The following is a 23246-nucleotide window of genomic DNA, read 5'->3' on the forward strand; positions in this document are numbered from 1 at the left end:
TAGTGAAAGGAGGTGGGCAACAGAAACTGACAGAAATTCCTCAAATGAATGGAATTGGAAAGAAACAAGAAAATCCTGGTCTAAAATCCACCTAGGAGATAACTGAGAGAAACCCTGAGCTCAGCCTCAGTTTTTACAATGAACAGGGAGAAGTTCCTGGGTAATTATTAGGAATTTAATTGAGAACTGCCTTCAGACCAGAAGGGCTACCTGCAACTCTCACTAAACCTCTTGTCCATCAGCAAAGCACAGTGGGAGAAAGTGCCTGTGTGTGTGTGTGTGTGTGTGTGTGTGTGTGTGTGTGTGTGTGTGATTTCTCAAGTGATTGGAGGCCCTGGGAGAGAAATAACCAAGGTGACATTGAGGAAATTGCAGATTTCATACAAAATAAAAAGAAGGAAGATGAAAAGACCCTCTTTCCAAGAGAATAATCAATGGCATTCCTTATTTTGGCAGTAGAGCTCTCCTTACTTTGGAAGTTGGCCTTATGTCTGCCCAATGCCCAAACATTCTGATTAGGATATGCCCTTACAAAGAATCCTTCCAGGGGAAAAGATGTTTGGGAAACAGTGATCATAATTGCAGAAGAAATACTTGCCAGCTACCTACACTGACTATAGAATGAAAGGACAAACAATGAACATTAGATATCTGAGGAAAACCAGCAGCATGAAAGAGAAGCGCTGAGGTTAATAATACCTACTAATCTTGGAGAAAGAAGAGACAATTCAAGTAAGGGAAGAGTAATTAAAAAAAGAAAAAGCCTGTGAATTAAGTGCAATGTTCAGGTAATAATAAAAAAAGCTGTTCTGAAAAACTTAGAACCAGAGAGCATGAAATAATTCTAGAAAGATAAAAGTCCAAAATGGAAAGTTTGAGAGAGTAACTGAGTGACAGAATATGAAATGAGTGATCTGGAAGAAAAGTCACAGGAAATCCTTCAAAATTTGGAGCAAAGGGCTGGGGATTTGGCTTAGTGGTTCCACAGCCTGCCTTGTAAGCACAAGGGCCTGAGTTTGATCCCCAGTACTGAGAGGATCGGGTTAATGTCTGGCTGAGTCAGGAGCACTGCACCCATCTCTCATGAGAAAACTCTGAGGTCTATTAGGGCTGGAATAACCCGCCCCCTTGGGTGTGTAGAGCTCTGACCTTAGATAAACTGTTCCTCTCAAGAACCTCTAAGGTCCTGACTCCATTCGCCTGAGCCCCTAAAACATACAATCCAAAAATTAACATGTGGCCAATAACAATGTGCCAAATATCCTGACTCCACCCTGGCTCCTCCCCCACCTTACCCTATATAAGTCTGTACATTTCATCTATAAAACAGAAGTGTTCCAGAACCTCTCCGGAATCTGCATGCTGATTCCACACCTTGCCCTCCTGGTCTGGGTCCCTGAACCTTGTTCTGTGAGCAGGCTTGCAGATGAAAACAACACAGTACCACAAAAACAAAAACAAAACAAAAATTGGAGCAAAATTACAAAGAGATTAAAAAATACAGGGAAAAGTGAACACAAAAAGTACAAATCCAGGAAGGCCAAGACACCAGTTGAAAAGAAATTCCAGAGTCAAAGAACAAAGTCAGAAAGGAAATAATAGAGGAAATATTTCTTCAAGCTTAAAGAGAGACAAGGATCATTTATTTTAAAGGTACCTTTGAAAGCCAGTGGAACTAATATAAAAGATCCACACCAGAAAATCCTGGTGCAATGAACAGGTTCCAAAGATAAAAGAAAATCTGAAAAGCTTCCAGAGAGAAAAAGAAATCTTATCTCTGCAGTAGACAATAGTAGTTGTAGTTTTACCTTTCTTATTTGCTTTTCCTCCTCCTTTATTTCAGTATAATTTCCCTCCCTTCCTTACTTTTTTCTTCTGAGTTGTTATCTTCCTGTGTAATTTATATGGGATCATGAGTTTCAGGATTAGCCCAGCCCAACACAGGCTATGGAAAGGTGCCAGGTCAAGCACAGTCAGAGTTCAGGATGGGAACCAGATCCAAAAGTGGCTGTTTAGTCTTTCCAGGACTTTTATATGTTAGTAAGTGTCTTAGTTACTTTTCTCTCATTGCTGAGAGAAAATACATGACAAAAAAGGAGGACAGTTTTATTTGGCTCAGTTCACAGCAGTTTCAGTCCATATTAAGCTGGCTTCAGCCCGGATGGCTTGGCAGAGGAGAAACAGGTAGCCAGAAGGTAGCAAACAAGAGTCCTTCATAGTATTTTTCTGCTCCTTTAATATTATCCAGATTACTTAGGGTGGGTAACACTCATGCTCTAGTGTCCTAGGTCCTCACCCCAGCATGAATCAATCTAGATTTAGTCACCTCTGAAAAACCATGAGGCTTTGGGGGGACTTCTAAACACAAGCCATAAGAATATGAAAGTCAAGTCTTTCGGTGGGGTTATGTGACTAGAGGGATGTTAGCTCCAGCTGTAGGTAGTTGTCTTTCTTGCAGAGAGGAACTTGTTGTAGTAGTACAGAATGAGCCAAACATACAGTGAGAAACACAAAGTCATATTTTGTAAAGAACCCCAATGACATTGTTTGGACACTGGATTCAGCCATACTTGAGGCCAAACATACCTCTTGTCTTCCCAATACATTCTCTACTTTGCTAACACTAGTTTGGATTGAATTTCTGTAATATGTACCTGCAAAGAAATGAAAGCCAGGCACCAGCTTTCTCTTCAGCCCCATGAAATGTTAGAAGATAAGGCAGAACAATTTGTTTTGTTTTGGTACCGGGGATTGAACTCAGGACCTTGCGCTTGCAAGACAGGCAGTGGCACCACTGAGCTAAATCCCCCGCCGCTTGGCAGAACAATTTTTAAAGTTCTGGGAGAATAATTCCAAACCTAGAATTCTATATCCATTCAAACTACCTCTTCAGTATGAGGGCTAAAGAAAGAGATTTCAGGAGATGTAATGACTCAGAAGTTTTTCCATTCAGATAACTCTGAAAGAATTCCTTGGGGATGGATTACAACAAAAAAGTGGGCTCAAGAAGCAGAAAGATGGAATATGGAAAATTATGTCAAGCAAAGTCATCAGTGAAAGTTATAATTGATCTGAGTATGATGCATAACATAAAAAGATGCACAATAAAATTCTAAATAGCTGTCATGGGAGGGAATGTTGCAAAGAAAATGCTGTTAAATGTACTAAGAGTCTCATACTGTTAGGGAGAAGCTAAAGACACTAAATCTAGGCATCGATAGCAGATTTAAATTTTGTTTTCATCAAAATTTAGTGGCAGCTACTAGAAAAATAGAAATTAGATGTGTAATATCCAGATCATAAAAAGGGGAAATTCCAATCAAATAAAAGGGAAATAAAGGGCAAAATAAGACACACAGAAAGAAAAAGCACAAAAGAAGCTGACAGGGAGAAATCCAAATGTAGCAGGGATCACAGAAAGTGTGAATAGACCAAATGCCGCTAGAATGTGCGTAACACGAAGGGAGGAGTCCCAATTCATTTTGTTCTCTGCTGAATCCCTTGATAAATATTGGTTGAATAAATGAGTGCATAAATGCTCTAAAATTGATTTTCAGGGCCAGGGATTTAGTTCAGTGTTGCAGCTGCCTGCCTTGCAAGCACAAAGTCCTGAGTTTGATCCCTGGTACCAACAGTAACAACAACAACAACAAAGATTTTCAGTGATCCTGTTTTTAAAAAAACTAAGTTAAACAATATTAATGTATGCATAACCACACACTAAACTTGGAAAGAAAGGGATGAGGAAATGCTTCCCAGAAAATGAAAGGAATGAAGGATCCAGATCACTTTCACAATAATAATAACACAAAGTGCCAAGAATATTGATATGATCAACCTAACAAAAATGGACAAGACCAGTAATAAAGAAAGAATTGCAAAACTGAGAACATTGGACAAAAAGGCAAGAAAACAGAAACCTGATCAAATGGAGAGACATTTTCTGAGTGGAATTACTGAGCATTGCAGAGATGGCACCTCTTCCTAAATCAGGTTATTAATTTAGTGAATCCAAATAAAAAGCTCAGAATTTATATTGTAAAACTAATCTGGAAAGAAAAGACCAGGAGATGAACTAGGGTACATGTTAATAAGTAAAGAGGGAAGGCTTGCTCTACCAGATATCAAAACACGGCATCAAAGTTTAAGTTTCAGAACATGTGGTGTCAGGGCTACAACTAGCATAGATTAGTGATACAGAATAGAGGATCCAGGAACAAACAAATCAATGTTACATTTGGATAAAAATGGCATCTTGGGCTGGGGGTTTAGCTCAGTGGCACTGCACCTGCCTCACAAGCGCAAGGTCCTGAGTTTCATCACCTGTACCACCAAAAAAAAAAAAAAAAACATCTCAGTTAGTGATCAAATGATATTTAAAAAGCAATGGGTGAAACTATTCTAAAAGTAAAGTTAGAGTCCAACCTTGCATCATTACAAAACTAAATTAGTGGTGATTAAAAAGTTAACCAAAAAAGTTAATAAAAAATCTAAGCTTAAAAATTCAGAAAACTTTTTATCATGCTGAAACGCAGAAGGCTTTATGTAATACATAATCTGAAAAAATCGAAAAGACGGATGACTTTGAGTACTTAGAATTAAAAAAAACCTCTAAAACACAAAACTTTTCCATGAAAGGAAATGTTTGCAAGATATAGAATACACAATAGGTTAATATATATTATGCTTCAACAATTTCTATAAATCAATAGTTAACCTAACAGCAAAATGAACAAGGGCTGTGAATGGGCAACTTGTGGAAGAAATAAAAAATTCAATACTACATAAATGTGAAAAATATTCAACATTATTCATTAGAAGTTAATACAAACTAAAATAAGAGTGGTATAAATTTTTATCCATAATAAGATTGACAACAATTTCTAATGGTAGAAACCATTCAATAAAGGAACACACACATACACACACACACACACACACACACACACACACACAAATTTTGGGCTGTAAATAGCAGGTGAAATGACTCATACTGCTTTATAGAGATAGCAAATTTGTTACCTAACATCACCAACAGTCTTGTTCCTGGTGTAGTACCTTCAATGGCATGCAATGACATTAGGAACCCAGGTTCCTTCTTTTTTCCCCTGCCAATCTTAATCCTGTGGCAGTTCTTATGATGGCAAAATGGTTGAGGCAGTTGTAGACACCATATGTAGTACTGAAAAGGTTCAGAGGAAGAGGAGTCTTTTTCTTGTGATTGTGTTAGGTATAACATATAAGGAAAATATAAGGAAAATATATATAACATATAAGGAAAATGTTCTAAAGTTCTCCCAGGCACATTTCTCTTCCTGGTTCATTAGCCCAAAACTAGGTTATATGCTTATTCCTAAACCTATCTCTGGAAAGAGGACTGATCTCCTCTTTAACACCTAGAGGCCAACTACCCTGGCTACAATATTAGTCCATTTCCTCATATTATAGCAAAATACATGAGGATGAGTAACTTATAAAGAAAATAAATTTATTTAATTCAGTGTTATGGAGGTTAAAGAGTTTGGTGCTAGCTCTGGTGAGGTCCCCCTAGGTATATCATGTCATGACAAATGTCACTCTGGCAGGAACACTCACAAAAGGGAGAGATCACATAAGATAATAAGCCAGAGTCTGGGAAAGAGTCTTGCTTTTGTACAGAGACTCTATTTTTTTTCCTTTCCTTGGTATCAGTACTGGAACTCAGGACCTTGTGTTTGCCAGGCAGGTGTGGGGCCATTGAGCTATAACCCCCACACTCAGTGACTCTCTCTTGAAAACTAACCAGGGTATGGAGAACTAACCAGGTCTTGCACACATGACTCTCGTCCTGAGAAAAAAATCAGGATCTGAAGTCTTTCTAAGGGCAGTGCCCCAAATGATCTAACCTCTTCCCATTAGCTTTTGCCAGGTCCAGGCTTCCTGAGTAAAGCTGCTAAGAAGACTCAGGGACAAATCTTTGTTCACAAGTATTATTTTTTTCCTCTTGAATGATTTCTCTTTCTCTCTCTATGGGTTTCTCTCTCCCATACACTTTCTCTCAGAGAGCAAAATAATTTTCAGAAGACCCCATGACCATCCCAGGAAACTTTCACCTATGTCTCATTGGCTACTCCTAGGTCACCGTCACATCTCCAAACTCACTACCTAAAAAGGGGGAATGAGTCACCTTGGGACAACCACTTTACATTCTTTGAGACTGGGTGCTGGAGTCCTCCCAGGTGTAAATTACCACCCCAAACAATATCAGTATCTTGATTTCACAGGAAAAAGAGAAAAAGGAGAAATAACTCTTGGGTATGCAGTCACCTGCATCTTCCTCTTTACCTTATCCAGAAGTATTTTCCCTACAGAATATGGTTGTGACATTATTCATATTTCACAGTAAGAGTCTTCTCTGACATAAGGGTGCTTAAGTAGATCTGTTGTCCACAGATGTTGAACAGTAGTCCTAGAAATAAGCCAAGAAGAGAAAAACATGTAAAAACTCCTTGACAGATAGATACAGAGTTGCTCTGGGGAATATGAAATGAGGGCATGAGTGTCATATGGAGAGAATTTTACCAACTGGCTGCCAGATGCGGGCCTGCCCTGGGCTGAGGCACAGCTGGTCTGCCTTACAGTAAATCAGATGTGGGAGGCAAGAGCCATCTGGCACATGAACTTGGCAGAGCCTAGGAAGACAAGTTAACTCACGTGTGAAGTCATTATTATTATGGAGTAATGTGAACGGAGCCCGGGAAGGTGCCAACATGAGCTGCCTCCTTCCCCCGAGGTCTCCCTTTCTGCTGCTGTCACAGGGAAGGGTGCCTGGCACAGGGCTCCTGGTCCTCCGTCCCTCCTCTCCACAACAGATGCTTCAATTCAGGAGGTGCTAAGCAGTACTGGCCCTTTGAGCTCAGTCTTCGCTTGGCATTTCTCACCTTACTTGTGCCTCCCTCCCTCCTTTATGTTCCAAGCCTAGGAGTTTGCTCCTTTTGCTTGCTAAGTTTTTTATGTGCAGGAACAAGATCTTAGATATTTTCCTCTCCATCTCTACTTCAGGTCTCCTTCCTTGAACAGAGTAAGTGCTCATTAGTCATTATGAAGATGTCCTTGCCACTTCCAAGGACCAGTGAGAATTATGACAGTAATGCTTCCACTTTCCTCTCCTTGCACGTTTTCTCAGATAACTATTGAATGGTAACATCTAAGGACCACAGCAAATATATCATCAGTGCATATTTGAGTTCATAAGCTTTGCCCTCAGTAGTATCCTATTAACCATAGTTCTCCATTATCCGTTACTAAGAAGCACAGTGTAAGAGCTGCAAGGTACCATAGGGGTAAGAATTTTATAGGTAAGAAACCAGAGATTGGAAGGACTTACTCAAGGTCATGTTGCTAGTTGGTAGCAGAGCAGAGCAGAGCAGAGCAGTTATTTATAACTCACCTATTCCTGCATGGATTTAGCCTGTTTTCGTCAAGGATGGTTAAAATATAAGGGGAAAATCACAATTAGGAACAAAAGGAGAAAGGATTTAAGAGTAAGGTCAACACAGAAACATATCCCCCAAATAACACCTGCAACAGGTTAGAGACAAACTTTACTCTAAACATCTATGGATCCATATGTGGAGACAGAAAGGAAAACTCAGTCAGATGCAATCCACAAAATGTATGAAAGAAAAATAGACCAGTATTTCAGAGAATTCATCATTTTTGGTACCAGGAACTCACAGGTCTGGCCCACACCAAGAACTCTGTGGCTTGTAACAGAGGTCTCAGCAATATCCTAATGGTGTGCAGGAAAATCTTTCTTTAGTGCAGGGCTGGTAGCTGATGCCAACACAGTAAGACAATCTGAAAAAAGCACTTTCTGTGGGTGTAGAGGAGGACTGAGAATTAAATCCAGGATTACCAACAGAAGACAAAGCATGACAAATTGTGAACAAATTTAAATCAGAATTCTGTAACATCAAGAGTGCAATAATAATTACTGTTCTTAAGTATGACCCAACGGCACAGCAGACCCCAAAGTATTTTTTGAATCATCTAAGAGAAACATTTTCAAAACCTTCAATCTGGCTTCAGATTAATTTACCATTTAATTAGATACTGCCATTGGTCTAGCTGTCATTTTGAATACTCGTTTTATCCCCTTCAATTAGATTGTCATGTTTCTGAGGACTGGGGTGCACATATAAGGAAACTGATGCTTTGCTTCAGTGTAATGTGAATCCTCTAATCCTGACTACAGAGAGGCATCTCTGTGTGAGGAAGGACAGTCGAACTTCTCAGCTCTGATTCTTCTGAGCTCTTTGTGGTTTCTCTTGTTTCTACCATGGGAGTGGAGGTGGCTCTGCTTCCTCCATCAGTGTCATCCTTTTATCCCAGTCCTGTATCTCATGCCACATGGAAGCCTCATTTGAAATTTTAAATGAGACCATATAAAAGGCTTGAGAAGGGGACAGTAGGGAAACTTGAACCTGTAGAATCTAGTTTCCAACCACTACCAGTCGTTAGCGATATCCACCCCCACAAATACTGACAGCCCAATGCCAGAGCCCAGATGCTGGAGCCAAACTACCCGCATTCAGTCCCCAGGTCTCCCACTTCCTAGCTGTTCAAACTTGGGCATTTAATCTCTCAGTGCCTTATTTTCCTCATCTTTACAAAGGTTAAGAGGTTATAATCATATGTATTTTGTAGAGGTGTTGTGAGGATTGCATGAACATGTATAACAGTGCCTGCACATGGTAAATATGTGTTGTCTATTAATATTATAACCAGACACTTTTTTTTCATACTGGGAATCAAACTCAGGATATTGTGCTTGCCAGGCAGTGCCACTGAGCTAAATTCCTGGCCCAGCTAAGCACTTTTTATAGGCCAGACAGTTTATATATTTTAACTCAGTTCTCAGATAATATTTTAATTTAGTTGTCTTTAAATATTTTTGGTCTTTATAGTCTTTAAATTTATTGAGAATCCCAAGAATTTTTGTTTGTGTAAGCTATATCTATATATTTAAAAATTAAAACAGAAATTTAAAAAAATTAATTAACTAATTTAAAAGCAACAACATAAGCCCAACACACATTTAAAAATAACCCAATTATTGTGAAAAATTCAAAACAAAAAATTTTATGAGAAAAGAATATTGCTTTACATTTTTGCAAATTTCTTTAATGCCTAGCTTAATAGAAGGCAATTAGATTCTCATAATTGCTCCTGTGTTCAACCCATTGCAATATGTTGTTTTGGTTTAAGTATATGAATAAAATATAATGTCTAATTGGAAAAGAGATGACTATTTTACTAGACTTTCATACAATGATGGCTCCATTTATTATCCTCTACCCAAAATTCTATAAGTGGTAGTTCCTTAAAGGTTAGTTGCAATGTGGAATCAGAATCAATGAACTTTTCACCCTTGTTTATAGTAAAATCCATGGTCTCTTTTGCAATTTGAATAGACCATTTACTCAGGCATGACTTTTACATCATTCTTTGATCACTTGGAAAATATTGACTCACTGAATTTTGTAGATCAGCTAAGTTTTGAGACATTCACATTTGTTAATGTCTCCACTAATCTTACTTAAAAAGTGTTGGACAGCTGTCATACACACAGGCTTCCCCAAATTCCAATATTTTCTTAAAAATTCAAAATTTATAATTGAAATAAGTATTATTATTTCCCTTAAAGTGACAGACTCTATTCATTTTCAAGACAATGTCTGCCAAATACCCATGTCTATGTATACCTCCCATTTTGTTATGCAAAATGTTGAAAAGACATAAACTCAGTGGATGAAATTTAATAAAAGTAATATGTATTACTGTTTTATCAAGGTTATTTGGGTTTTTTGGTGACAGGGTGTCACTGCGTAGTTCAGGTTGACCTTGATTTCACTTGGTAGCCCAGACTGGCCTCGAACTCACAGTGATTCTCTTGCTTTGGCTTGTTGAGTGCTGGATTTACAGGCATGTGCTACCATGCCCAGCTAAGAGTCATTCTTAAGGATACTTGTCGTATTTCCTTTTCTCATCGCTGAGACAAAATACCTAACACCCACAAGTTAAAGGAGGAAAGGTTTTATTTTGGCTCAGTTTGTAGAGGTTTCATTCCATAGTCAGATGTCTCCAAGGCAGTGTGGCATGACAAAGAAGAACTGCAGAGGAGAAACAGTCCATGGCAGGGTGGACAGGAAGTGGCAGCAGCAAGCCTGCTTTCCCTCTCTTCCTTTATATTCCTCCAGGCTATAAACCTATTGATTTGAGCCACCCACACCCAGGGTGGAGTTTCCATTATCCACACCCATAACTGTACTAAATCTATTTAGTTCTCACACACTTATTCCCTGTGTCACACACTCTAGATCCAGCCACCCCCAAAAAGTCTCATTTATTGAGCATGATATTTAGAGGGACATCTAGATACAATTCATAACAATACTTTTTCTACAAGTGCAAGGAATATAATAATTAGTAGTTTGGTGCTTGTGCCTTGATTTGTGCTAAGGCACCAGTAGTTTAATCCATCATTTCTTTTCCATCATCAGAGTAAATATTAAGTAGCAGTATTTTTGTATTAGTCAGTTTTCTTTTACTATAAAGAAATGCTCAAGACAAGCTAACTTTCTTTTAAAAAAGAGATTTATTTAGCCAATTTTGGAGGCTGAAAGTTCAAAGCATATCTCTGGCTCTGGCAAGGGTCCCATGCAGATGGTGGGAGTATTAGTGAGAGAAAGATCACATTGCCAAATAGGAACTCAGAAAGGCTAGGGCACCACAATTCCTTGTGACAGCACGTTCACAGTATCCTACTAGGCTCCATTTAAAAGGTTTCACACACTCCTATACTGACAAACTAATGACCAAGCTCCCATTATAGGAACCTTGGGAAACAAACCATACCCAAAGCATTGCAATTATGAACATTGTTTTGCCTTTATGGACCTTCTAGAAATCTCCAGAGGACACCCAGGGGCTCAGTGACCCTATTTTGAAAACCACTGCTTTAAACCTATGTCTCCTAAAAGATACCTCAAGGCCATGTGCAATCTTTTATGTCTTAATAGGTTGAAAGCCAGTTTCCTCTCTGACTTATCCAATGTCAGTCTGGATTCTCCCTTTCTGTCTCTTCCCTAGACATTTTGCGCTAGAAAAGGGAAGCTCTTTCACAGTGAAAAGAAGCTATGTGTACTTGCAGGAGCATAGCTATGCTAGACTGGGTGTGTATAGCACATAGCATTCACAATGTGGTGCCTACACACACTGCAAGAGAATAAGGCTCATTCTGTGTTGTCAGAGCTCTCTAAGGACCACCCCCTCTGTCCTTCCTGGCCTAGTTCCAAGCTCACTGGAGTGTGAACTCTGTCACCTAAGGGCTGTTCTTCCTTCTGTCTTGTATCCTCTCCACACTGAACCGATGGGTAAGAGGGGAGGAGTGAGTGAAGGGAGGGCAGGGACAAGGGGAGAAAATGAGAACCAAGACCTGTCATGTAGAGGTACAAGATCCCAGTAATGAATGTAACTGTACTGTATACCTAGAATGTACCAATAAACTCAATAAAAAGAAAAAAAAAAGAGTGATGTTGTTGGTTTTGAGGTGGTTCCTGAAGGAGAGATGGACTTCCAGATCATCTCCTATCCATCCAAGAACCTCTTATTGCTTCTTTCTCTGGGGTATTCAAATGCTCCTATCTTCAACTCTGTGATTATGATTACCTCTCACACAGTGTTCAGTTTGGGATAAGAAGTGCAGAGTGGGGTGGGAATATGAGGGCAGCAGTAATACTGTATTATGAACTAAAGACACATGAAAGCCATGGGAAAGCTAATAACTGGAATAAGTCTGCAAAGCAGTCCTGTTTTGCTGTAGTTGAAAAATTAAAAAAATATATAACAAGCACTTGTGCGCCCATCAACCAGAATTGACAAATGCTAATGTTTTATCATATTGTTGTAGATCTATTTAAATAAAAGTAATAAAACACTGTAAGTAAGATTTAAGTCCCCTAAGACTGTTCTTTAAATACTCATTTCACATTTATTTTGAAGAATGGTGGAGCATTATTTGAGGAAAGGGCAGAGGAGAACAATCGCTCTTCCTTTCGGCGGTTCAGATTTCTCTACATTTGCCTGACCGCTCAGCAAACAAAAGCAACACAATTAATGGGCAGATTATCCTCCTGCTTTTCGGAAGGCAGTGTTAGTAACCAGCTTTCTGCCTGCTCCCTCCAATATGCCAATCACATACGGGAGAGTTGAAGAAACCATGATTTTTCAGGATCTAGTTACATTTCATGGGGTCTGGATACTCCTTTTAAAAGCCTTTCCATGCGCTGCCTTGCCTGTTTATCCCTCCTTGACTGGCTGCAGGTATGTGAGCCCAGCAGTTTTCACATGGATGACTGAGCCAAGCAAATGGTGACTGTGCACACAGCTTTGGGCGGAAAAGCAAGCACAATCTAGTTTTGTTTCCCCATCCCCTCCCCTCTCTGCAGCTATAGTGAATCAGACCTCCTGACATTTTTTTTTAAAGCTGCATCTGGATCTAATGCCCTCAGCCTAGAAATTTCCATTATACCACTCAGTGAGTGGTGAGAGCAATGGGCTTTTCTGATTAGTGGAGCTGAAGAGTAGAAATGAACCACAGAGCCTTTGTATTCTGGACCGTGAGTCTGAGATGAGTGAATGCGGGAGGTCAGCCAAAACATAACCCTGGTGACTCAATTCTTAAATGATTTACAATGAACATAAGTTCAGAGACTTATGCTGAATAAATGTCTCTATTTAATACACATTAAAGAGAGAGGTGAGGAGAAAGGGCTCAGAGAAGGACTGGGAAGCCACCTGCTTCTGATAGTCACTGTCTCAGTTTCTCTTTCTGCAAGAGGGGACTGTTGTGAGCCCTCACAGGACTCCTGCGAGCAGAATGTCTTAGAAGTGACTGGAAGTGGCTTGGAAAATACCTTATCAAAGCCAATTTCACAGGGAAAGAGTTGAGCTTTATACCATAGAAGGAGAAAATAACAAACTTAGTCTCCTAGATCAGCAAATCATCCAACCAGGGAAACAGGCATTATTCTTGCTCTTTTCAGAAAACTGAACTGAATCTAGGGGCTCTTCCAACCCAAGTAGTGTAAGAGCTAGAGTGCTAAATTTTCTATCATCCGATGAAGCCAGGTAAAGCAGGATAGGATCATCAAAACACCTACAGAGTGGAAGAAAGGGCACAGCAGAAATTTGCATATAGTCATTGTATTAGTCAGTTTGCAGAGAAACAGTACCAAGAAGACATGGTATATCCCTGAGAAAGACCCTGCCTTTTAAATTCTAAAGTTCCCACTCACCATTTTATTTCCTTTCTACTCAGGTGTTTTATGTCTGCTCTTTGTGTTTGCAATAAACACAGACTCATCCATTCTGGAGACAGTGATTGAAGATTATATTATATAGCTGAAATACTTTTGGGTAAAACCTGACCAAAAGCTGTTGTTGTTGTCTTACCTATATACACCCATGGAATCGTTGAACTTCTTTCTGGCTACTAGGAATACTAGCTGCCAATGACATACAGTAGCTTCTTTCTTGAAAAAAATTGCCCTTAGGTAGACAGGGAGACCCTTGCCAGGGAAAGTAATGCAATGTACTTCTACCCCTCACTCCAATCTAGAGGCCAATGACTGAATTTAAGTTCTCAAAGAAGATGCATCTATATTAAAGATCCTGAAGATTGTTTGACATGACTGAGTAGAACATCTTAATTGTAGAGACATGGAGTGTTGTAAGTTGAGAACCAAAATGATCTTGGACTACCTTAGTCTCTTTAATGGCATTTACTTTCAACCTCTGTATCCTCATGAGGGTTAGGTAAACCCCTTCGAAGATATTGCAAAGCTTAGCTGACCTTTAGCCTTCATCAGCCTTAAGGCTAGGAATGGTAATGATAACACCTGAAACACACAGAAAAGATTTCCCCACTCTGCTGTAGCCTGCCTATCAAATTCCCCCAGCAATGTAATTATTGAATGCATTGATTTATGACTTTCTTTATTCTGTGGTTATAAAGCCCATGTCATTGCTTCCATTGCTGAATATCTCCTTCAGGGTAACTTGAATCCATGACCCTGGGGCCTGGGTCTCTTATATGTAGCTCAAAATAAACCATTTTTCTTATTTTCTTTAAATCATAGTAGTTATTTTATTTTGACAAAGTCCAAAAGGCTAGTCCTTTTCCTCAAGAGAGTACCAATTTGTGCTCCAGATATCCAAGTGGGGACCTGGCTGAAACTAAGGCCAGGACCTGTGGAGCTTCCTTTCCTTGTCCTGTACTGCTTGCTTCTCTCACATTCTATAAGCAATTTCACAGCAAATGATTTTCACAAAGATTCTCAACTCAGATTTTATTTCTCAAGAACTGGAGACCATCAGTAAAACTTGTGGGGGCAAATTGAAATGTTTATAAAGATACTTATGTGTAGCTTAAAATATCTAGATCTTTATGGAGAATGTGTGTGTGTGTGTGTGTGTTTTTTTTTTTTCTCTCTCTACTAGTTTTTGTATGTAACTTAGTTTGGGAGATGTACCGCCTCTCACAACAGTAGGAATGCCAGGGATAGGTGACATTGAATTTCTTTAGCACTGGAGATGGCTGACTGAGTCCTTAGCATTCCTGGAGGCGCTTAAGCATCTTCATTAGTTGTTCTTAGACTTCCAGTGAGGGTTGTGATTAAGGGCTTTTGGCTGATAAGCAGAATGAATCTCAATGAGGTTAAGTGATGGCTGAAAGCCAGTTACTGAATGAAAATGAGATTGTGCTCTCCTCCCTATGCCCAATAACCCATCCCTTCCTCTGATGATCTAGTGATACTCATTAGAAACAAGTCCTCTCCCTTCTACAGCTAGTTTCTTAAAAATTATAGGCAGAAAACTTGGCAAAATAAGGCTTCAGTAAAATATCATCCAAATTTAGCATAGAAGACAATTTGATATTTTTTCATGTTTGCTGTGTTTGCAAAGAACAAAGTGGAGATCTGGTATTTATCTGGATTATTCAGGCCATGAGGATTTAAGTACCCAAAAGAACATGATTACATGGAATCTGCAGATACACAGTACCCATAAATTTCCCAACTCTTGATTTGGGTTTAAAGAGATGCTGCTGCTTTAAGAGTGAAAGAGGGGGAGGATTGACTTTCAGCAGGTAATCAGACTTGGCCAAGGGCTGATGCTGTTTCTGCATCCTCCACATATCCCAGAGTCATTAGAGTAGCTGAGGTGAATGAAAGGCTGAATCTATTGGCCATGTCTGATTCAGAGGCATAATTAGCACAGACCTCCTGTGAGGAGATATGGTGACTTGTACACAGTGTCTTGGCTATGATGTGCAACCATGACCTTTTGTGCTTGGCTGTGTGAATCAGGCCAGTTGAATCCTTATTGTGTGCCAGCCAAAGCACCTGGTGACGGGGATATAGAAACGAGAGAACCAGGCAGTCCTTGACTTCATGGACTGATGAGGGAAGGTAAGTGGAGCAACAATTGTCCTTGGTCAGTGCTGAGAAAGCACACAAGAGGGACACCTCGACCTACCTGGCTGGGGCTGGGGGAGAGGGCTGGGGAAGGCATGCACAGAAGTCTTCTCTAGTGAAGGGATTCTTGACTAGTCCTAAAGAAGAGTGGGCCACAGAAGAGAAAGAGCGTGTGCAGAGAGGAGAGAAAATAGAGTATCACTGCAAGTCAAAAGCCCAAGACGAAGAGGTAAAACACAAGCAGGTCTTTCCTGCTGAAGAGCCATGTATGGAGGAGAAGGGCAGAAAAGAGTTAGGAGAGGAAGCACCAGCTAGACTGAGGCTGGGGAAGGAGGCAGGGGTTCAGAGCATGAAGTGCTCGACATGTCATAGACAGAACTTTGAACTTAACCCTAAAGGGGATGTGAAGTCATGCAGGCAAGAAGACCAGCCGTATCAGGTTATTTAGAAAAAGACCTTCATGGGAGCAGTGCGGAGATTGGAGTAGAGGTGGACAGTTGTGAATGGAGAGAAAGAAGATTACGCTTGAACTCAGGAAAGAAGCAATGAGGATTTTGATAAGGAGGTACTCATTCTTTATCAAATAGATCTTAGTTTTAATCTCAAGTCCTTCTAACCTTAGCTGTGTGACTTGTGGCAAATTACCTTACTTCTCTAAGCCATGCATACAAGATGGTTTAATGTAAGGATACAAAGATTAGATGAGATAATATACACAAAGTGTCTGGTACAGTGACCATATCACAGTATAGACTGAAATAAACAAATATTCTTATTCTTATGTTACTTATTTTAGTCCATTTTCTATTGTTAAAACAAGATACCTGTGGCTGGGTACTTCATAAAGAAATGAGGTCTGTTTGGCTCACAATTTTGGAGACTGAAAGGCTAAGATGGAGTAGTTTCATTAATCTGCCCTCTGGTGAGGGTCCCCTTGGCCACATCACATCAGGATGGATGACATCGTGGTGAAAGGGGGAGTGAGAAGATGAGATCACATGGTAAAACAGAGCCAGAAAGCACAGGGTGGGGAGACAGGAAGAGGGTCTTTTATAACAATCCACTCTCTTGAGAACTGAGGTCCCTTTAGGAGCTAACTGGAGTCTTCCAAGGGCACCACGTTCAATAACCCAATTACCTTGGGCTGGGTTTCATCTCTTAAAGTTTCTACCACCTCCCAACATTGCCATATTGGAGACCAGGCTTCCTTACTCAGTTTGGACAGTCCTCCTAAAAGCAGACATGGAAACAAGGACTTGGGCGAGAGGGATATAGAGATGAAAGATACAAACAGTTTATGATATCATGGGACGGCAAGCCAGAAAGACAGCTAGAGCAACAGTTGTCTTCAGTTTGACCAGTGCCGGAGTGATTAGCTTACCTTGGAGGTGACCCCGAGAAGCACAAGTGAGGGAATGAGCAAAGAAAGACAGGGGAGGTTTGGTAAGCCAACAAGGGTGTGGTTCTGGGTGGGCTGTGCTGTGGATGTTCACAGGGGACCCTGAGGGGAAAGGTGGGGTATCTATCTGCCGACTCCTGTCCATTGGTAGTTGAGAGATGACCCTGTAGTTCTTAATCCCTAGTAAATCCAGGCTGCCCTGTGCACTGGCTGAAGAAGCTTCAGGTGGGACCTGAGGACCACAGCAAGTTTCATGCAGAAGAGATGGGTGCTCCAGATGGATACTACTGTAGGGCAACCTGTGTGCCTGCGGTCTCAGAGGTTGACAGAGGGGACACATCTGCTGGAATGAGGGACAATTAAACAATATTTAGAAGACAGAATCTATGGATCTTGATGAGTGGCTAGGTACTGAGAAAGTAATAAATTAGGTGGAGCCTTAGACATCTGTACTTTGGATTTGAGTGTCCACTCATTGAGTTTAAAACAATCGCCAGAGGGTTAGGTTGAGGTTGGTGGTGGCCAGGAAGAAATGATTTTCCCTTGGGCATTCTGGGCTAGAGGTGTCTGTGATACAACTAAGAGTCATATTGGGTATGCAACTGGAATTTTCCTAATTCTGTGTCAAACCATGCAGGCTTCAATTTGACATATTGAAATCACTCAAACAGATTTTGTGGGAGTAAGTCTTAATGCTGATAACGAATGAGTATTTTCCTCCCTGCTAGAAGAGCACACTTAATCTGGTGGCTCAAGTGATGGCTTTTATTTTCTTTATTTTTGTTTTTATTTTTTTGGTACTGGGGATTGAACTCGGGTCCTTGCACTTGCAAGGCAGGCCACCAAAGCGCTGAACTAAATCCCCTGCCCAAGTGATGGCTTTTAAAGCAGCTTGGTGTCTCTTTCTACCTGCTGTTCACTTGTTAGTTGATTTTGAATCTGTTGGTGAATTCTATTGTACATTGTCTCCCTCTGAAAAAAGGGAGTAATAAATAATCCTTTGAGTTATTGCATAGCTAGTGAAAACCAAGATAGCATTTTAAAATCTATCCTGAGTTGTGGCCCACTGAGCATTGTATCACTTTGCTTCAGCTTGCCTTTAAAACATAGAGCATTCCAATTACACTGTTGTTACTGAACTCAGAACTGAAGTGAATATGCTTGTTTTCTAAAATGAAATTTTTATATGGTACAAGCTTATATTTGCCGAATGAAGTAAGCCAGATAGTTAGCTAATTATGGCACGTTACCCATACTGATTATATGTATTTTTATCTCCACAGGCATATATATTTGCATTTGGAGACATGCATCCTGTTTTTGCTCTATTTCAGAATGCACTTTTCAATAGATGTTGAAACCACTTACATTTTAATTTTCTGAAATGGTTTCTTTGATGTATATTTTATTATAAGAAGAAGCAGAGGACATCCAAGTCAATGGGGTTGGAGACAAAGATATGAAACAGGTAAAGTCTGGCTTCAGCTTTCTCTTTCAAAATGACCTTCCATATCCCTGTAGACCTTTCCATATCCCTGTGCTTACTGCTGAGAAGCCCAAAGGTTGTTTATCAGCTTCCATCTCAAGAGAGGTATTTGTGTTGCCATCACAAACCTGTAAGGCTTGTGAGTTTCAGTGTGCTGTTCACTGCAGCCTACTCATCTGTATAGTGTTGCTTGCACATGAGGCTCTGAGGTACTTGGTGAAAGTGGGAGAAACAGAAAAAACTGGTCAGGAGGAGGCCAGATGTTGTGGGCCTACTTCTTCCTTAGAAGGTGGGCTGTGCTGAGAATTATCTCAGAAACCAGCTCCAAAGGCAGACAAGGAAGGAGGAAGTGACACATGATGTAGTGGGAACTTCCCTCAGACCATCATGCTGAGCAGTCTGCACAGTCATATATGCTATCTCATTTAATTTGCTAAAAGTGTATTTTCTTAAAAATTCACTTGAAAGTAACATTTTTAGAGAAAAGCAGAATGTGTCCTTCATATGATTCCTGTTTCTCTGGTGTAGCCTGCCCGCCCTTGGGAGAACTTCCCTACACTCTTTTTTGTTCAATTTTTTTTTTTTTTTTTTTTTTTTTTTTTTTTTTTTTTTTTGTGAAAATTTTTTTTTTTTTTTTTTTTTTTTTTTTTTTTTTGGTAGCGGGACCAAACTCAGGACCTTGTGCTTGCAAGCAGGCAGCAGAACCACTGCCTAAATCCTTTGTTCAGTTTTAAGGACTAATTTGTTTTCGATTTTGTAGAAATTCCAAGCAAAAACAAGATCATTTAGTGATCATTTCTCTAAGCAAAAGAAAACACACACACAAAGGTAATAAAGTCATAGAGGTTTTGAAACCTGAATATTTGGAGACAAAGTAGTTTGCACAGTACAAATTAATGATGCCCACACACTGGCTTATTTTTGAAGTTTTTTTTTTTGTTTTTTTTTAAAGACAAGTTCTCACTGTGTAGTTCAGGCTGTCCTTCAACTCACAGTGATCTTCCTGCTTCAGCCTCCCAAGTGCTGGGATGACAGGTGTGGGCCACCATACTTAGTGAGACTGGATGTTTTTAGATTGCATTGTAGGTGGGATTCACCATTCATTCCTCTCTTCTGCATCTGCCTGGGACTGAGTCAAGAGGGAACATCAGCAAATGCTATAATGAAAGGGCTGCCTGGGGATCCCTCTCCTGGGGCCTGGTCATCCTGCAGCCATCTGGTGACCTGCCTACAGCCTACATTTTGTTCAAAACCTGAGCTCTTGTGCAATCTAAGCTTGTCAGGTGCATGTGCAGCTCAGTTGCCCTCAGAAACAGCTACACTTTGCATGGCCGTGGGCGGCAGCAAGGCACTTGTGTGCCCAACCTGCTGTTCAGCTTGGAGCCACCACTGGTTTCAATAATGACTTCAACAGGCAGTGCTAAGAGCTCCTCTATTCATTACAGCACCGTATACTCTATAATTAGTAAGGAGCATAGGACTTCACAAATATAAAGGGCTAAACAATCATCAGGCAGTAAAGGTGAGGCATTGAGATTTTTCCACCTCTTTGTTTCTTTCAAGTAAAAAATAATAAACCACAACTTCTTTCATTTTTTTGTCCTGAATAATCTAGGTTTGAATCACACCCTGGTCACTTATTAGTTGTATGATTTTCAGCATTTCATCTAAACTTCTTATGCCTCAGTTTCTCTATCTGCAAGATGGAGTTAGCCAAAATTCCTATCACATGGAAGTAATGTGAAGATTAAATGAGATAATTCATACAGAGCACTTTGCAAAGAGATCTGCTCATATAAAAGCTAGCTCAGTACATTTAGCTGTCATTACTATCATCATTTTGTTTTCAAGTGAAATGCACAGAAGTCCTAGTGATAGGTCTCTTGAATGTCTTTTCTTCCTTTCTTCCTTCCTTTCAATAGGATCTTGCTATGCAGTTCAGGCTGGCCTTGAACTCACTATGTAGCCTAGGCTGATCTCGAATTTATGGCAATCCTCCTGCCTCAGCATCCTAAGTACTGGGTCTCATTATGTAGTTTAGGCTGGCCTTGAACTCACTTTGCAGTCAGGCTTGCCTCATACTCCTAGTGGCCCTCCTGCCTCAGCCTCCCAATGCTGGGATTACAGGTGTCTGCTACAACCCCTGGCTGGTACTGAGGTTTAAACCCATGCATCGTAAATGTTAGGAAAGGGCTATTTATTGAGCAATGTGTCAAATCCTTCTTTTATTTTACTTTGAGGTAGAATCTCATTAAATTGTATAATTGTCCTGCCTCAGCCTCCAGGGCAGCTGGGATTACAAGTTTGTGCTCTTGTACCTGATTTAGCCCCATATTTTTCCCCTCTAGAATATTTTAAAGCAAATCTCAACCATCATGTCATTCACCATAAATTTGTCTTCTTTTTGGGTAGTGTTGGGGATTGAACTCAGGTCTTTGCATATACTAGGCAAGTGCTTTACCACCAAACATCAACCTCTGTTCTTTTGAGTCTTTTAATGCTAACATTCTAAAAAGCTGCTTGAGATAGTTTTCACCTTGAACCCCAGCTGATTAAAGTGACTCGTCACTGGTAAAACCTCTACAAATATCTAATCATCGGACAACTCAAACTTAGCTTTCTTCCACTTTTTGGCAGAAGCTTGGTAAGTTTTGGTAAGACCATAAATGAGGGCATGGATTTTATAGTCACCAGTGTATATAGAGATCTATATATTTCACAAAGCCTGTGTGTGTGTGGGTGTGTGTGTGTGTGTGTGTTTGTGTAGTTACTGGATATCAAACCCAGGAATCACTCATTTGGTTAGAGCATTCGAGACGAGCACTCTACACTCAGCTATATCTCCAGCCCAACAAACACTTTTAATACTTAGGTGAGATTTTGCAATACTTGAAATCCCACAGCTTCAACATTGCCACGCACATTTATAATGCCCAAATAATTAGCACTTGAAAGAAGATTTAATTCTGGTACTGAAATTATTTGTGGATGTCTGACTATAGGCAACTTGGTGAAAAGCAATTAGCAGATTCTTCAAACACATGACAAATCCTTTATTACTGTGCTTATAAGTGACATGGTTTACAGAAAACCAAATGTAATTAAGTAACATTGAACTTGAAATCTACCACAGACTCAAGGTATACAAGTTATACTTGGCAAGGCAAACTTTCTCAAACACTAGGTGGTTTCTGGTGAAAGATAAATTTCCATTAAGTTATTCCAATGTGTTTTGTTTTTTGTCCTACAGACAGTTCCTTTGGCAATAATTTCCACTTTAGCTTTTTATTATATAAAAATATAACAAAATTTCATTATATACAAACATTACATTACACAATGTACAGGTTAAAAACACTAAGAAAATGGCAAGCTGCAATTGAAATTAAACTCAATAGCATGATAAGAAAAATTAAATACTGCACACATTTCATAAAAATTACCTAAACTACATTTTTTTTTGTTTGCAAATACCAAACAGTACCAATGTGATTGGAAATAGCTTCCAACAACTTCATTTTAAGGCACATCTTGCATATTTATATATACAACACTGAAACTGGTCAATAACTTAGGGGCTTCTCAGAGTGACCTGTATATGTGTGTGAAGACATGCAGCATAGGGTTACACATTTTCATCGGTTCCCTTCTTTGGGGACATGTATCTGCCAGGGGGAGACTGGTAGAGGGGCACTCCGATCTCCTGCAGGTCTGGGAGCCTCCCTGGACGGGGCGGGGAGAGCAGGGTGACTGTCCGGTCGTAGTCTCTGTGCAGCACTTTCTCGTAGACGCTCTGAAGCCCCACTGTCTTGGGAAGCTGGGCCTGGTAGTAATTGTCTCTACGCACAGGATCCCGAGGCAGGGACGTACTCTTACAGAAGGTGGACATCTGGGCTGGCGGGTGAGGTGGGGGGTGAGCATTGGGTCCCCCACACGATGGGCTCCAGCAGCGGTCAGAGTGGCCCAGGATCTTACACTCAGCAGTGCACGCCCACAGTCCTAGCACAAAAGGGAAAGAGCACGATGGTTATCCCTGAGATCACACACACCTAAGTCTCCACCTTCAGAATGTCAGCCAAGGTCAGGGAGGCTGGAAAGGGAACTGTGTATAAAGATAAACCGTGTGATTTGAGAATTCAAAGACATCGTAATACAAAAGTTGGTCCAATTCTCTTGCCAGGGGAAAAAACTGACAAGCAGAATTCCCTCCTTGGATAACATCCAAGCCTCTGCCTGGAGGTGGGGTGAGGGATGGGTGTGCTTTACTCAAGTGGTGGAGTTCCCGCCACTTGACACTTTGAAATTCACCCTGTGAGGAGAGACCCAGGCAGGCCTGGAAACCCAGGAATGAAAAGTGGGAAGAGGGAGGGGCTGGGCAAGGAGACTGGGAGAGGGGAGGGAGAGAGGAGTGCTGAAGTCTGCAAGGAAGGAGTCCTCACCACTCTGCATGTGGTTGATAAGATCCTTTTTCAGAGCGTCCCCGCTGATGTCGGAATCACTGTCGTTGAAATCACTGTCCCCTTTGCCGCTGTCTTTGCCGCTGAACTTCTCTGCTTCTCGGCCAGAGATGGTGTTGAATGAGTGTCCCTTCCAGACCGCCACAGGGGGTGCTGGCTCCTTTCCGAAGCCCGGGGAGGCACCATAGGGCTACAGCAGGGAACGGGGAAGAGGTGGAAGGGTCGGACAAGAAACAAAAAAACAAGCAAGACAGGTTAAGCGTCCCCATCTGAGAGCCCACCCCATACACCTCCGATCTCCCTTCCCCCAGCCTGTCCGCGGAGCGCGGAGGGGGGCGCCCAGCTAAAGGAAGGCCTCACCTCGGCGTGCGCGCCGCGGAGCC

The 23246-nt window shown here is 40.7% G+C and overlaps 1 protein-coding gene across 1 annotated transcript in view; it reads right to left on the reverse strand.

Moving 5' to 3' along the window:
- Positions 1–21462: 21462 nt before the first annotated feature.
- The window catches only part of Pcdh8 (protocadherin 8), a 6863-nt gene continuing 5079 nt past the window's right edge, over positions 21463–23246 (reverse strand). The window contains exons 5-7 of the mRNA XM_033759949.1: positions 23224–23244; positions 22846–23053; positions 21463–22405 (exon numbers count right to left, since the gene is read on the reverse strand). Of these exons, the coding sequence (XP_033615840.1) occupies positions 22032–22405; positions 22846–23053; positions 23224–23244 (603 nt within the window). The 3' untranslated portion in view covers positions 21463–22031. The remainder of the gene's footprint in view (positions 22406–22845; positions 23054–23223; positions 23245–23246) is intronic.

Source organism: Fukomys damarensis, unplaced genomic scaffold (assembly GCF_012274545.1).
Source record: "Fukomys damarensis isolate Sample0158 unplaced genomic scaffold, DMR_v1.0_HiC HiC_scaffold_38, whole genome shotgun sequence".
Lineage (NCBI taxonomy): Eukaryota > Metazoa > Chordata > Mammalia > Rodentia > Bathyergidae > Fukomys > Fukomys damarensis.